The sequence below is a fragment of the Kogia breviceps genome, chromosome 17 (assembly GCF_026419965.1).
Source record: "Kogia breviceps isolate mKogBre1 chromosome 17, mKogBre1 haplotype 1, whole genome shotgun sequence".
Taxonomy (NCBI): Eukaryota; Metazoa; Chordata; class Mammalia; order Artiodactyla; family Physeteridae; genus Kogia; species Kogia breviceps.
Genome location: NC_081326.1, coordinates 6,636,419 through 6,653,092, shown reverse-complemented (window position 1 = coordinate 6,653,092; position 16,674 = coordinate 6,636,419). Strand labels below are relative to the sequence as shown.

The 16,674-nt window shown below is 41.8% G+C and overlaps 1 protein-coding gene across 9 annotated transcripts in view; it reads left to right on the top strand.

The window, feature by feature from the left end:
- The window catches only part of CA8 (carbonic anhydrase 8), a 219,301-nt gene that overhangs the window by 194,765 nt on the left and 7,862 nt on the right, over positions 1-16,674 (top strand). For 6 of the 9 annotated variants that reach the window (XM_067017962.1, XM_067017958.1, XM_067017963.1 and 3 more), the window contains 2 exons: positions 860-972; positions 8,048-8,195. In XM_067017962.1, coding sequence (XP_066874063.1) covers positions 860-972; positions 8,048-8,182 — 248 coding nt within the window. In that variant the 3' untranslated portion in view covers positions 8,183-8,195. Of the gene's footprint in view, positions 1-859; positions 973-8,047; positions 8,218-16,674 lie in introns of all 9 variants that reach the window. The other 3 variants (XM_067017959.1, XM_067017964.1, XM_067017961.1) reach the window with 1 other exon arrangement.

Sequence of the window (16,674 nt, the reverse complement as noted above, 5' to 3'; positions counted from 1 at the left end):
CTCTCATTTTTATTACAAAAAATCAGATATATGATTTAACACTCTTAAAAGAATCAAAAGCTCTAAATAATCACACCTGGGAACAACTTAAGCAGTCTCTCCCTTTAAATCCCAATAGTTACAAATTATTGACCTTTTTTTTTTTTTTTTTAATATTTTACAAAAATTTATTTTAACTGCATTTTGTAAAAGATAATTTAAACACACAGACTTTGAAGCCAGACTGCTTTCGTTCTCATCCTGTGCCTGGCAGTTGTTAGCCCAGTGACCGAGGGCATATTACATAGCCTCTGTGATTCAGTTTCCCCAGCTGAAACGTGCGGGTAATAACGGGACCTGTCTCACTGGTTTGTTGTAAGAGTTAAATAAATTAATGTAAAATGCTTAGAAGAGCACTTCACATGTAGTAAACATTCAATAGATATTGGGTATAATCAGTCAGGTAAATCATCCAATGAAGTAAAAAAAAAAAAAAAAAAATGGATACACTTCTCCTCAAGTGAGTAAACTTGATAGATAGTATATAGAGAGTATATAGCATCTATATTAAGTATGTATATATATAATATAGTATATCAAGTTTATATACATCCAGTTTATATAGCCATATTTAAATACGTATAGTAACCCATTGAGAGAAACTGCTATAAATAATAGAAAGAGGATTCATCATGTTTTTTATTGATTGTTTTCTCCATGATGATTAGATTAAAAACAAACGTGAGGCTCTAGTTTAAAAATGACATCAGTCTGAGAAGTGTTATTTGGACAGTTTGTAATTTTGAAAATTATTGTTGGAATCTTCCAAATTATTTTTCATTACCTTGCCTTTCCGTGACATGTCCACCTGATGGCACAGACCCTCTGCTGCGCGATTACTGGGTCTACGAAGGCTCTCTCACTATTCCGCCCTGCAGTGAAGGTGTTACCTGGATATTATTCCGGTACCCTCTAACAATATCCCAGCTACAGGTGAGTGCACTGCTTTTAAATCTTCCAGAATGAAGTTCTGAGTTAAATGTTAAATGTTGTCTCTACAAAAGGGAAACACGTCTGTTTTACGTTTTGGCTCCCTTTGGATCAGTTAGATCAGTCACATCTTTTCAGATAAAAGTTAAATGTCTTGAACCAGTGAAAGCAATGGAAAGGTCAAGGATGAAGAAAACCCAGCTCTCATTTATGATCTGTATTTTAAAAGTCAGTTTTTATAGAGTAAACAGAAGTCAGTGAAATGGCCAAACTTTTGATTATTATGGTTATTCCTTCATGTGGGTTTTCCCAGGCATTGGAGAGAAAAAAGGTCTTGAAAGTAAAGTGAGAATGCCAGTTATTTCTGCAAATCACATGCAGGCTTTGTAATAGCTCTTTCTTGGCTTGCACAGGAAAATCCTGTATGCAGAGGGTGAGGGCGCTAAAAAGAACGCCCCGGAAAGTTCTGGATTGTTCTCTAGCCCCATTTTTGTTCACCTGCCACCCACCTTGGGTACAGCATAGGTGCTCTAAATGCTAATGCACAGTGTGTGTGGCTCCAAGGTGAACTGTCACTAGGATGTTAGCTGGCGGAGCAGGAGGCAACATTACTACAAGGTGTTTAAACAACGGTTTTGATATTATTACAAAAAAAGCTTTAAATGTCTCCTGTCCCCCAGAGGTCTGTCTAAGGATGTGTTCTGGAAGGCGATTCTTGTTCTTCATGATCAGTCTCAAAAGACTTGGGCAGTCCTCTCAATAAACCAAGTTTCCTTTAGAAACTTTTTACAAACTTTTATTATATCCCCTATCATTTTATAAGAAGTTCAGGGTTACTCACTACTCAGGAAAGCCTTCTTTTGTTTGTCCTTAAATCTTTAAAATCCTTCTTTCAACCTTTAACACTTTCTTATTTCTCTTTTTTTCTAAGGATTAATTTTAAAAGTGCCCCATTCAGCATCTTCATTGTTTCATTACTTTAGAAACTTTGATCACACCACCTTTGGGCCTTTGTATTTTTAATATGACAAACCCCAATTCCTTTATTTATTCATTCATCTGTTTTTTTCTTACAAGAAACTGTTCCTGACTGTCAACCAGGTGCAGAGGATGCAGAGATTCAGACACAGTGTTTACTCTTAAAAAGTTCACCATGGAGTTGTGGAGGCAGATGATTATTAGACAGCTATGTTGTGTCATAAGTACGGTGCTCTGGAAACACATGGGACAGAAACCCAACCCGGACGGGGAGGTCCAGGGAATAACTCCTGAAAAATATTAGGAGTTAGTCTAGTAAAGGAGAGGGAAGAAATCAGAAGTTTGAGTCTAATGTTAAGAGTAGAGGTTTGGACTAATGACATATCGATTTGGAATTTAATAGCAAAGGTGGTAACTGCTGTAACAGATATACCTCAAAACTCCAGTGACTTATCACGGTAAGAGTTTATTTTTTACATATGTAAGATGTGTTTCTACATTTTACAAATCCAACAAATGTGTTTTTGATTCGCAGTGAAGGCTTTTCTTTGTGCAGTCAGGGAACCGGGTTGAAAGACACTCTGCCATCTTTAATACCTCAATTCTAGGTCCTTAGGTGTGGTCACGTAGCCTGCAGGAAGGGAAAGGCTCTCAAACGGGGATTGCTTTTAAAGGGCCAGACCTAGAAATGGCGAACGCCATTTATGCTTACATTCTGTTGGCTGGAACTCAATCACATGGCCATACCTGATTGCAGGGGAGGCTGAGAAGTGAGTTCTAGCTTCACAGCCAAGAAGAAGAAATGGATTTGATCATCAGATTAGCTCAAGTTGAGAAAGAGGCAAGATAGCCCAGCTGAGTGCAAAACCCCAGTGTAGGTAGAGGAGATGGCATCACATAGGGAACTAGGGACTTGCCCAGGGGCCTTGGGAACAGCCAGGAGGAAGTGAGTCCAGGACAGGAGAGAGTACCTCCAAGATGCGGAGAAGAAAGGTTAATAGTGACAAATGCTACAGAGAAGTTAAATAGGATGCATGCTGCCCACCCAGGTGGAAAATAACTACGCTGTATAAACACGTGCCCAGATGCCACTGCTGGGTTCTCACCCTTGACTCCTGTTTCTTGGTCTTGTGTGTTCACTGGTGGATCCTGGTATTGACACTTCTCTGTTGCTGAGCTTTGGCTTCTCTCCTCCAGTATTATTCCTCCACCATCCCTTCCGTAATGCCGCACTCGGTGTTCCAGGTCAACACCCAGCCCATCCAGCCAGTTTGCCTTGAGGCTCTACCATGGGGAAAGCCTTCATTTCTTTTCAGAGTTGCCGTCATGCAAACAAGATTCATGAACAAGGACCATCGTTGCCAATTAACTGAACTGTTAACTGAAGTGAGATGTTTCCACGGAGTGTTGAGCTGAAAGGAGGAGAAGGGGACCAAGGGTAAAAGTTTTAACTGGCGTTAGTCATGAGGAGAGGAGATTGGCACAAGTAGTAGAAGCAGCTCAGGGTCTACAGTCACATTTGTTCAGCAGTTTAAAGGTTATTTTCTAAAAATAGGTCAAATCTTTTAGTGAAAAATACAATTTTTCTCCATAACCACAGTAAATGTCTATTTATTGCAAGTCAGTTTGAATTAACCTTGCTGAGCCACAGAAAAGAACATTCTCAGTTCCACCTAGAATTCCATTAAGGATTCCCGTGCGAGCACGGTATGGGGAATGTTAACTGACAGTCTGTAAATGTGAACGAGGATGTTTTACTTCCACGTCGACCAGGATGCTGTGCGAAAATCCAGAGACAAATCATCATGCTTTTCGGCCTCGCTGTCTTCAAAGGGAGCCTTGCTTTGCATTGTCCCTTTGAGTAAGGCCAGTGACAAAGTCTAGCCCTAACTCACTAAGTGACGGTCCTCAATTACTGGGAAATAAGCTGTATCTTCCTCAAAGGGAGCCAGAGCCAAAGGAACGTACATTGGAAGGAATAATCCCAACTGCTCTTGGAAATAGATGACTTTCCAGTTAGCTGTGGCTTTTCAGGAAAAAAGATGTATGTTCTGTTAGCACAGAGCTCCATTATAGCCTCTGTTCAGAGGGCAGGAATGTTGAAATGGACACACACACACACACACACACACACACACACACACTCACGTGTAAATTAAAATGGAATTTAGAGTGATTTAGGAAAAAAGTATAATTTTAGGAGAATATAAATCAGTCTGTGTTTGACTTCGATGTTTCACCGTTGCTGCTCATATAATTTCATAGAAAGCAGAGCCCAAAATAGAGAAGGTCCAGAGAGGGCAGTAAAAACAAGAGGAACCCAAGAGAGAGGATGTGATTCTAGAATCAAAACCAAGAAAAATTGAGAAGCCTCATCCTGTTTTACTGAAAGAGGAGCAGAGAAATATAGAGACGGAGGCAGAAAGAGAGAGACAGAGGATTGATATAGAAAATAACAAAAGGAATAGCAAATGGCAGGTGGAGTGGCTACTAAGTTGATTATATTGAGAAATAGAAAACTTTGTATTGAAAAAATAATGTGTCATCCTATAGGCGTAACATGTAATTAAGCAGCTGGATATTATTGTAGAAACAACTGTATCTTGAAATGCATCATCTGTCACAGGATGATAGTGTCTGCACTTGCAACGTAATTAAGGAAAAAGCTCTAGATCATGCTTTCCTAGGAAATGCACAGCTGCTGGAGGTGGGTGGGGAGGAGAAGGAGTCAGCGGCTGAAGTGTGGTGTTGACAGCTAAGCCTGTCGTGGACCATCTGCATCTTCCTGGGCACTAAGAATTCTAGCATCTGGGACTGGAAGCTCCTGATTGGTTGACTTTTTCACGTTATTCCTGGTTAGCACACCCTATGCTAGGGGAAAAACCCCACACAATTGGATGGATTTGGATGAGTGTAATTTAAAACATTTAAAAAAGTGATCGGTAACCATTAAATTACTGTAAGATAAACAGTGGTCTAAAGCATCAGGAAGCCAAAGTAAAAAAAAAAAAAAATTTTTTTTTTTCAGCTGGATTGTAGTTTGTTTTTGGTTTTATTTTTGGCTGCACTGTGAGGCTTAGTTCCCTGACCAGGGATTGAACCCAGGCCGTGGCAATGAAAGCACAGAGTGCTAACCACTGAACCACCAGGGAATTCCCTCAGCTGGATTGTTATGTTTGGAAATGGGATAAAGTGGCACATGTACAAATATGTGAGCATGCACACACACACACACACACACCAATAATTGATTGTTCAGTTTTACTCTCATTTTCCTGTCTTTTTTCTCCCCACTTTTTCTGCGTTTTCCTCATACTCATCTGTTTCTATTTCTTAACGTACCTACTTTTCCCAAATTAGATGTGTCTGTCTTTGTTTATTCCTTTCTCTTTCAACTTTAAGTAACGCCAGTGAAACAGAGGAATGTGGATGTTGTTATTGGTTTTCACCGCGTGGATATACGCCTGTTAGAACTCGGAAAACCGTCTTAAATTTTGTTTCCTCCCAAGCTTGCCGCAACGGGAGAGGCCACAGCAGTGAGAGGGCTGCGTACCGCAAAAAACAAACAAACAAACAGAAAAACAACAGCAAGGTTCAGTACATGAAAGGTGGAGAGATATGTATGTGTGTATATATATATATATATATATATATGAAACTCATTATATATACACATATGGACTATTTAAGTACACTTTGCTTTGTTCCCTCTGTTTGACTACTACCACAAGGAATTCTGTTCCTCTAATTCATGTATCGTCATCGCCTGGTGATGAAAGAGAATAAGAAGAGAACACCGACGTTCATGTGTTATTTTTTTCTTTTTTCTCTTTTAACATGATGACATATGAACTGTAAGTCAAAATGAGTCTATTATAGGATGTGCATAGGACCTCGGAAACTCCTAAAATTAGTGAGTGCCAAACCTCAGACCCTAGAAATTAGCCCTTTAAACGCACTCCTGAAGAAAGCAGTTTGAGAGCTGAACTTTGACTGAATCATCGGGGTCCTGCAATAAGGAGGCTGCAGTAAATGTCTGAGCCCCACTGGCGTGCCACCCGGGTTCAGAGGAGAGTTCCTCAGCTCTGCTACCTTCAGAAGGTGAGGACTTGTCCCTGAAGTATTGGAGCTCTGTCCTCTCCATCGGTCTCTTTCAAATTGGCTAAAAACAAATACCACGTTTAAGTAGAGTAGCATTAAAAATCGATGAAATCGTACATCCGGATATATGTGATAATGATAGTCTCTGTACAGCCGCGACGTTTGAGTTTTGCTGAAGACTTTTATCCTGGAATATTATTCTGTTCCTTTCTCACTGTGCCTCATTTCAAGGTGAGATAACGCAGTGTGTACTTGAAACCATTTGAAGTGACTAAAGGGTTCCGAGCGGTCGTTACTTCAGAAAAATTGGCGTTTCAGAGAGATGTGTTTTGCAGGGGATTCTCATGCCGCTATGGCTCTAGACATTTTTCAGATGCAGCAAGCAATATGGGTGCTGCCATATTCCCCCCTCTAAGACCCTGTGATGGTCTAGTGGAAGACCATTATGTAGATTAAACAGCTAATGGCTTAGCTGATTGGCACTTCTATATACATACAGCGTGTGGCAGTTATTTTAAAAAACAGGACAATTCTAGTTGGAGCAGGCTTATCCCATTTAGTGAAATCAAACAGTATTTGAAGACATGGAAAAATAGAACATTAGAAGTCAAAATTTCTAACCTGGGTTCTGATCTAACAAGCCATTTAATTTTCCCCAACTCTTGTTTTCCGACACATATATGAATGGTTTGAATCTTGTGAGGTTCAACTCTTTTGGAGTCAGGAACCTCTTCTTAAGAAACTACTACACAGGTACGTTTTTACAAGTCATTCAGGAGTTTCATGGGTCCTCTAAAGTCTAGGGGTTTCTAGACTTTTATTCGAACCCCGAATTAGTTATCTCTCGCATTTTTTTCACGTTATGATTGGGAGAAGTCTGTGGGTGTGCTGTATGAACCTTTGTAGACGGAAGCCTCTGATTCACAGATGGTGAACTTTTGTTGGTGGATTAATGCTGTTCAGGTCACACTTGCTCAACATCCTGGGATAAGTGCCAGATGCAGGGTCTACTGATGGCTAGAATTTCTGAAGAGGTGGCTGTGAAGCTGGGAAAGGAGCAGGTGGGCTTGGAATTGTCAGACCCAGCTAATCTGGAAACTTCCTTAACCCACGTGGCCCCAGTTTCTCCTTTTGTGTAAGGAATAAAGAATATCTGTGGCATGTGATTTTATGGGGCATTTAAATGAAATAACAGACCACGGCTTAACAGAGGTAAGTCAACTGCTAGATGGCAGTGAGCCTGGCGAATGCTCATCACGTGTTTACTTGTTCAGACGCTTCCCAGAGGCTTGTGTCTGGCGGACTGTGGACTCTTAGGAGGTGCAGACCCGGCAAGGCAGGGAAGCTTCAGTGCACTTGACGGGAACGGTCCCGTGGGGCTGACAGGAAGCCACGGTATCTGGGGAGGCCTCCCGAAAAGGGAGATGAACTTGAAAATCGCTCTTGCCAAGGGAGGAAGATGGGCTTAAACTTTTGGAAAATCAGAGGCACTCTTTGGACCTGTGCTCTCCAGAGGGCTAGACAAACATCAGAGAGAGTCTTTTGATGAAAAAACCCCCATCTGATACATTTAACGTCTGGTCAGTGTTAGCATACAGTGACACCAGAGTTCATTACTTAAAGAGATACTTGGGAAGCATTTCAGAACGCTGCTTCATTTGTTCACTTTTTCTCATTACGTCACAGGCGGGCCGTAAGGGCTTCCTGAGCGAAGTGTGTATCATTTTTGTACAAACAGATCCAGCAGGTTTCCATGGCAGTTTGGGTTGTCTGCAGACCTTCATATCCCTACTTCTGCAGTCTCATTCTTCTTGCAGGGGTTGTGTCTAATGTCTTAGGTCTGGAAGGATGAAGTTCTTTTTCTCTCTTTGAAGTTTAACTTTTAATTGTCTCTCTCTAAGTTCTTATAATTTATGCATATTTTAAGCCATTGATGAAACTGCAGTCTTGTTCATAGCCGGTAAGTGATTAGTCTGTTTTGTTCTGCTTTTGTTTTCAGATTGAAGAATTTCGAAGGCTGAGGACACACGCGAAAGGGGCAGAGCTTGTGGAAGGCTGTGATGGCATTTTGGGAGACAATTTTAGACCCACGCAGCCACTCAGTGACCGAGTCATTAGAGCTGCGTTTCAGTAGCTGAAGAGAGCAGGTACCGGTGCGCCTTCATCCGGGTATGTTCGGATTAAGCAAGGAAAACGAGGCGCACAGCTGCGCCTCTCACACCAAAGCGACTCTTATGACGATCCTCATAATTTTGCAATGTCAACGCACTTCATTTAAATCTAGGACACATTCTCAAGCCCCATTAATTACAAGTCAGGTGGTTTGTAAAAATTTCATGCCGTGTTGGACAGAAAATCTACAGTCCTTACGTTTTCGAGCAGAGCAGCCTTTCATTCTAAGTTTTGCTCTAATATCGGCTTTCATAAGGGAAGGTGCCTGAGGCAGGGGAACAGTGACACGCAAGTACCTCTTTGGTACTTTACTGTCTTGTCGCACCCTTGAAACTGCAGCTGTCACCTCCTATAGATGGGGGAGCGTAAGGGAAGGGACTGGGGGACCTGTTGAGCCTCAAAGTGGCCCTTGTTCAGTGCCGATTTGGTCGTCTTGCTTATCAGGGTAGGAAGGGTGAGGGCAGATCTGGCACGAATGAAAATGCTTGTCCTATGGAAGTGCTTTTATTCGATAGATCAAGAAGCCCTTGCTAATTATCTGAATGTAGTATGTTTCTGTATTGACTAAAACCCAATCTGTACGTTTTAGTATATCGAATTCAGTGTTTGTATCCCTTACCCTTAAGGACTAACAAAGTAAAACATCACAAACGTGGAAGAGATAAAATATACATAAATGCCTCTGTACTGGGTTACTTCTTCACCTTGTAGATTGCCCAAGGACGTGTAGCTAGGTCAGTGTGCGTTGCTGGGAAACCACTGCTTCTCATAAGAGGGAAGCATCTGTTCGAACAGTTTCCTAGGAGTCAGGTCAGAGCTCTGACTGTTTAATGGACCGTTAGGAGTATGTACTCTCATCCCGTGTGTAGGGTGCAATGGACCGGGGAGTCACAGAGGAACAGAAGTCTCTGGCCTCAGGGAGCTCACAGTCTCATGAGCCAGACAGCTGATATAGGAATTTTAGAGGGTGGTCACTGTGTCCACGTGTTTCCCTCTCCATTTTTCTTGCCCCTCTGTTATCACTCTGTTGATGCACCCAGTACTCCAGCCAATCTGTCTCTTCTCTTCTATGAATGTGCTTTGCTCACCCAGTCCCTCCCCCCTTTCCCTTTGCTCCTTGAAACCCTAGCCGGCTACAGGCCCAACACGCATACCGTCTGTCCTCAGCAGGAATTCTCTCCTTGTCCCTTATATTGTCCCTCTTGTTTGACATTTTTTCTTCCAATTAGCTATTCGTATATTTCTTATTTCCTGTGTCAGATTTCAAGCTTCTTAAGGGTTGAAACGTGTTGATTTTACTTTGACTCCATCGTGGCGCGTAACACTTGGAGTCGTGGATGTCGTTAGGGAAATTAGAAATTCCTTAGAACGTATGTGTGTCCTGTATCATCAGCCAACCGTGTTCCAGTCCTTCATTCCTTCCCAGTTTCTGTGTCAGCCAGTAGATGATGGAGATGATGATGATGACGCCAGGCAAAGCCACCTGTGGTAGGAATGAGAAGGAACTTCCGGTGATTCATACATGATAACAATGGAGAACATCCCAGGGGGCTTTAAGCTGAGCCTTATAATGGATGAGCTAAAGAATTAAAATAACATTCAGTCAGAAATCATTATTGAGCACCTACTACGTGATTGGTTCTGTGTATACAGGGATGAGACGAACAGATGTGGTCTCTGCCCTCGTAAAAGCTAGAGTCTGATATGGGGAACCTGACAGTGGAGAAACGAACACTTCTGGCACGGGGAGATCAGCCCGGTGCTTTGCGACCACCCAGAGGGGTGGGATAAGGAGGGTGGGAGGGAGACGCAAGAGGGAGGGGATATGGGGACGTATGTATACGTATAGCTGATTCACTTTGTTCTACAGCAGCAACTAACACAACACTGTAAAGCAGTTATGCTCCAATAAAGATGTTAAAAAAAAATACACAGTTACAAACTGTAATAAGTTCCATGAATGAAAAGAACCAAGAAATGGAGTGAAGGAGATTTCAGATAGAGGGAATATCTTTCGCAGAGACACCGAGGGCCCAGTCTCTGTGGAGGTGATAAGAATTTGATGCATTGATGCACCTGAAAGAAGCCTTGTGAGTCTGGGGTATGGAAATGAAAAGGGAACGGTCAGGCAGGGCCCACGACTTAGAGGGCCCCGGCAGCCGTGTCAAGACATCTTTATTTCATCGTCAGTGTGCTGAGATCTAAGCGCTCTCAGGGGAGTGGACTTCTCAGGAGATCACAGCGGCTGGAGAACGAATGGATCGGATTATTGTAGGCCAGGCTGTGGCGGAGGAGGGATATTTTAGAGGCCCACTGGGCAGTCAGGGTGAAAGGCACGCAGGCATGGATGCCAGCCTAGGGGCAGTAAAGATGGAGAGAAGCTGACATATGTGAAAGGGTCTTGGAAAGTGATATCTAGGGATAAATGGGGCAAGACCGGGGGGGGGAGATGGAAATATCAAAGATAACACCCGGGGTTTGGGGCTTTACAAACTGTGTGGCTAGGGTGCCATTGAGTGACAAGAGGGAAGAGGGAGGAGGCTGTTGTCTGAGATGGAGAGCGGGAGGGGACTGAGAGAGGCTTGTCAGTCACAGCAGCGGGCCTGGCGTGAAGGAAGCTGGAATTTCAGAAAAGTGCCGGAGTCGTGGTCACAGAGGTTTTATACATACGAGTGTGTACGTATGATGCTCTCATGCTACATGGGGATGACCTCGGATGTTCATCAAGTCTTGCGGGATGCTTTATGACCAGTTAACCAAAGCACAGAGAAGCTAGGTCGTCTGCGCACAGCCATCGGGCAGCGGGGCTGGAGGCGGGACCCAAGCAACCTGCCTGGCGGAGCCCCTTGTTGTAAGCGCTGCAGGACAGAGGTCAGGGAGCGTCGCCACGCCGGCGCGCATGGTGGCAGGAGGACGAGGGAGGCGGTTGCAGTGGGCACAAGTTGGGCGTGACGGGAGGGGGTGGAGATACCTTGTGGTGGCAGCTTCCGACAGGCGTGGGGAGGGGAGGCGGAGCGGGGAACGGAGGGCTGCGGAGACGGGGTGGTGGTGGGGGAGTGAAGGAGGCTTTTTAAAAAAAATTGAGATATAATTGACATATACCATTGTGTAAGTTTAAGGCGTACGATGTGTGTTTCGATTTGATCCACTTTTATATTACAGTATGATTGCCACCTTAGCGTTGGCTAACACCTCTGTCGTGTCCCATATGTATCATTTCCGTTTTTTGTGGTGGGAATGAGACTTTTTTTTTTTTTTTTTTAAGCGAAAGAAGTAGTAAAACTTTTCTGTATGTGGGGGGGCGGGATGAGCCCGTGGATGGGCGGGGCTGAAGGTGCTGTTTCTCGAGGGGCTAGTCCTAGCAGTGAAGTCCCTGAAAAGTTGCCAGGGGATGGGGCCCTCGGCGCACGTGGAGACTGACTTTTGTGATGGGAACGGACACGTGGTGTGCTATCACAGGAGGGAAGGAGCTGGCGGTTTATAGACAGCATTCCACGACTTGCTTTACTGTTTAAGGAGGGTTGGGTAGAAGCCAGAAGAGGTGAGCGCTGCCAGCCAGCTGGGAGATGGGTGCCGAATGAGGGTCCGGAGGGCTTACGGGCGTGACCCGGTTGGAGGGGCAGGCAGAGAGGGGCGGTGAGGTTGGTGAACGTGAATTTGTGAAGTTCCCCAGTGTAGGTTTGGTATACTGTCTGTGAATGTCGGTAACTATAAATGACGCTTTTTATGAAATAAGATTATTGGCTTGAAGTTTTGATCCATAGCTGGTCCTACACCAGAATTACCTGTCTCTAAATATCTAAATAACCATCACTACTTTATCTCTCTCTTGCACACACACACACACACACTCTCTCTCTCTCTTAAATGTTTATGAGAAGATTACATATATTTCAGATACTTCATATTCATGGTATGATAGGAGGACAGTGTGTAATTTTCAGGCTTCGATTAATTGCAGTTTAGATATTTTAAGAAAGAGGATGGATTTATGTCCTTGTCTTGGTGGCTGAGATTACTTAAAGGAGGTCATTTTCCCCCAAATTCCTAAGAATGGTGCAGAAATTCTTTCAAAGGCGACTTCACTTCTGACCATATCCTTTTATGAATACATTTTTGATCCTTTTATCTTGAAATGTGTAATACAAATCTAGTCGTACTGCTGCATAAAAATTATATTGGGAAATCAGACTTATGGATGTGTGCTTTTTATTTGATATTTAATAATGCCCTAAGGCAGGTAATTCAAACTTTTATTAAAGTGAAATGATTTGACAGTCAGACTTTGAATTTAATGCATGAATGTTTCATTTAAGCTCTTGGAACTGAAAAGGAAAAAAAAACTTTTTTTCTGATAGTTCTTTAAAAAATGTTCAAAATAATTTAGATTTATATTAGCTATGCTTTATTAAAATAACTTTAGTTTTTGGACTTAAAATGACATTTATTTTTGCATGACATGTCTAGACATCTGGAGGGTTTTGATAACCAAGACTTATTACTCCCATGAATTATCTGTGACTTTTTTTTTTTTTTTTTTTTTTGCGGTACGCGGGCCTCTCACTGTCGTGGCCTCTCTCCCGTTGCAGAGCGCAGGCGCAGCGGCCATGGCTCACGGGCCCAGCCGCTCGGCGGCACGTGGGATCCTCCCAGACCGGGGCACGAACCCACGTCCCCTGCATCGGCAGGCGGACTCTCAACCACTGCGCCACCAGGGAAGCCCTATCTGTGGCTTTTTATATTACCATTTAGGAAGTATGAACCGTGGTTTTGTACTTGTTTAGAGTTAGCACATAAGTCACCCAGGTGCAGGGCTAGTTCAGATTTCTGTTGGTTATATATTTATATAACCAACAGGTTCTGTTCTGTTGGTTATATATTTTATATATAATAGTGTGTATATCTTAATCCCAAACTTCTAATTTATTCCCCCCCCTTTCCCCTTTGGTAACCATAAATTTGTTTTCTATGTCTGTGGGTCTGCTTCTGTTTTGTAAATAAGTTAATTTGTATCATTTTTTTAGATTCCCTATATAAGTGATATCATATGATATTTGTCTTTCTCTTTCTGACTTACTTTACTTAGTATGATAATCTAGGTCCATCCATATTGCTGCAAATGGCATTATTTCCTTCCTTTTTATGGCTGAGTAATATTCCATTATATACATAGACCACATCTTCTTTATGCATTCCTCTGTTGATGGACATGTAGGTTGCTTCCATATCTTGGCTGTTGTAAAGGGTGCTGCAGTGAACATTGGGGTGCGTGTATCTTTTCGAATCATAGTTTTCTCTGGATATATGCCCAGGAGTGGGATCCCTGAATCATATGGTAACTCTATTTTTATTCTTTTAAGGAACTTCCGTACTGTTGTCTGTAGTGGCTGTACCAATTTACGTTCCCACCAACAGCATAGGAGGGTTCCTTTTTCTCTACACCCTCTCCAGCGTTTGTTATTTGTAGACTTTTTGATGATGGCCATTCTGACTGGTGTGATACTTCAGTTTTAATTAAACAAACATGCCAGTGAAAACTTGTTTTGGTAGCATACAAAGCTAAAATAGTCTAGACAATGCCCAATATCTTGGACAGAATCTGAAATATTTGTTGGATAATATGGAGGTTTCTCCAATCAAGAAATTTGCCACTATGTAACACCATTCTCAAAGTAAATTAATTGCTAAAACAATAAAACCACATTGGTTTTGGATGGGTCTGTTTTCTATCACAGTGCTTCTTTATTTTTTTTATTTTTATTTTTTTAAAATTTATTTATTTTTTTTTTTGTGTGTGTGTGTGTGGTACGCGGGCCTCTCACTGTTGTGGCCTCTCCCGTTGCGGAGCACAGACTCCGGATGCGCAGGCTCAGTGGCCATGGCTCACGGGCCCAGCTGCTCCGCGGCATGTGGGATCTTCCCGGACCGGGGCACGAACCCATGTCCCCTGCATCGGCAGGCGGATTCTCAACCACTGCGCCACCAGGGAAGCCCAACACAGTGCTTCTTTAAATGCCTGCAAAATTTCTGAATTCTTACAGTTTATACATAAAGGTCTTTAGGGCTTGTCTGCAGAAAATATTTTCACACACATCTTAGCAGCATGGAGTCGAACTGGATCTCAAAAAGTTATTTAATCTAGTCTTCTGCCTGAAAAGGTCTGCAGCTAAATTATTATAGATGATTGGTCCCCACATCTAGAAACAAACAAGCAAACAAACCTTCATTGTATGAGATACCTACTTCAGAGGTTCTTCTGCATAATGCAAAAGGGAAAAAAAAAAAAAAAAAGAACCTCATGAAATACTCTCCCGGTAAAGTATGAACTGAATTGGAACACCATTTTGATAGTAATATTTTTTATGGTTTGCCATAAATTAATATTTTTGATGAATGTAACCAGTTATATTCCAAGTATTCCAAGATTTATGTTTTTCTTGTATTTGCAGCATGTGAGAATTCCTATAACCTTTACAATGCAGAGAAACTCACATAATTTTTCACAAATATGAGTGTTCATTCTGATTTTAGTATGGGTACAACCAGTGGTTCTCTAATGGTACCATGTCTTTCAAGAATGGTTATATTTAGTGGGTCCCAGCAATTAAGTCACTATAATGAGAAATAAAAGATTGTAAATAAGAATAACAGTGTTATTAATCATCTAAATTAGTCACGTGTGGCACATTCCTGGACCTGAAATATTTCCATAGGAAATAATGCTAAAATCCACATTTACTTATAATTAGACACAATACAAACCTTCTCTCGTTATAATAGTTGCCCAAATCCCACTTCAACTTAATTTCATTGACTTTGATTTCTGGACTGAAAGCATTAAGCTTGAACCTAGTGAAAAATGTGTAATATGTGCATTCAATTAAGAAGTAATTAGATATTCAATCACCCTTGCAGCGCACTAGGGATTAGGGAAGGAGGAAGAAAAATGTGACGCGCTGTAGTGTGTAACACAGTTTTGTTAATAAGTGTAGTGCTAATTGAGATTGAGAAAGTGCCAGAATAGTATAACATAGGTTTGCTTGTGAAGAACCTTAAAAGCTAAGTTTAGTGTTTTATGATGCTTTGATACAGAGTTGTACAGAATATACCAAACCATCTGATGTGTCCTTGAGTTCCAGTTAAAGTTTGCACATTCATTCTAGGTGACACATAGTAGTGAGCGATGAAGGGGAAAGAACAGCTGCTTTTTAATGTTTCCGACCCTCTGCTATACTTTATCTCATTGAATCCTCACCACGGTCTTGTGAGGCATGTGCTTTATTTCCAGTTTAGAGATGGAGACCCTGAGGCTGAGAGGGGTTGAGTACTTGCTCAGGGACACAGCCAGTACAGGGCAAAGCCAGGGTTCACACCCAGGTAGGTTTCACTGCAAACCCTGAGCTCTTTTCACTACAGCCTTTCAAATAACAAAGGGCAGATAATTATGGAGTCCTTCTATATCTTTGCCTCCTTATCTCTATAGATAAGTTCCTGGGAGTGAGATTTCTAGGGAAAAAGGACACCCGGGTTTTCATTTTTGGTATCACATTGCTAATAGTCTCCCTAAGGGCTAACACTAATCTATGCTTGCACCGTGGATTGAAGGTGTTTTTGTTAAAATCAGTCACTCTGTATACTTTCCGCCTCTTTCTCATCTCCTTTTTACTCCTCACTTTCTCGAAATGTGTTCATCTCCGTTTACCTATTGAAATTTCTGTGACAAGAGTAACCCCTTTGATTTCTCTAAATATGATACATACTCATGGCAGAAAATTCAAACAGTACAGAACAAAATGAAGCAACAAGGATCTCTCAGACACTCCTCTCAGTGACAGTCACCATGAACACGGGGGTGAACGTGGAGGTCCCCCCATAGCTCTGTGGGGGATGGCTTAGGTTCCATTCTGACTCCACTGGTAGGTAGTTGTGTGACCTTGACAAAGTTCCTGATATCTCTAAGTCTCTTTTTTCATCACTTAAAAGAAGGCCATAGTAGTACCTACCTCATAGGGTGGTTGTGAAGATACAGTGAAGTAATGCAATTAAAGTGCTTACCATGTTTTTGGTCCACAGTGTTAAGTGTTTAATAAATGTTAACCTTTATCATTATTTTTGTTCGTTTGATCTTTCTTTTTGCATATCTCTCATAAGCACATCTAGACATATAATGTTCTTCATGGGATTATATTATGCAGGATATTTTTCTATCTGCTTGTTTGGTATATCTTTTCACGTCATTCAATAGATAACATGTGTACATTTTAATGATTGTACATAAGTTGCCTTTAATTATGTACCAAAATTTATCGAGTGTTCCTCTATTATTGTACATTTTAGGTCATTTTCAGACTTTGCTATAATCAACAGTACTGTGGTTAACATATGTATTTATTTCCTTAAAAACTTCTTAGTAGTGAGACTACTGGGTCAGAGCATTTTAATTGTAATACTGTA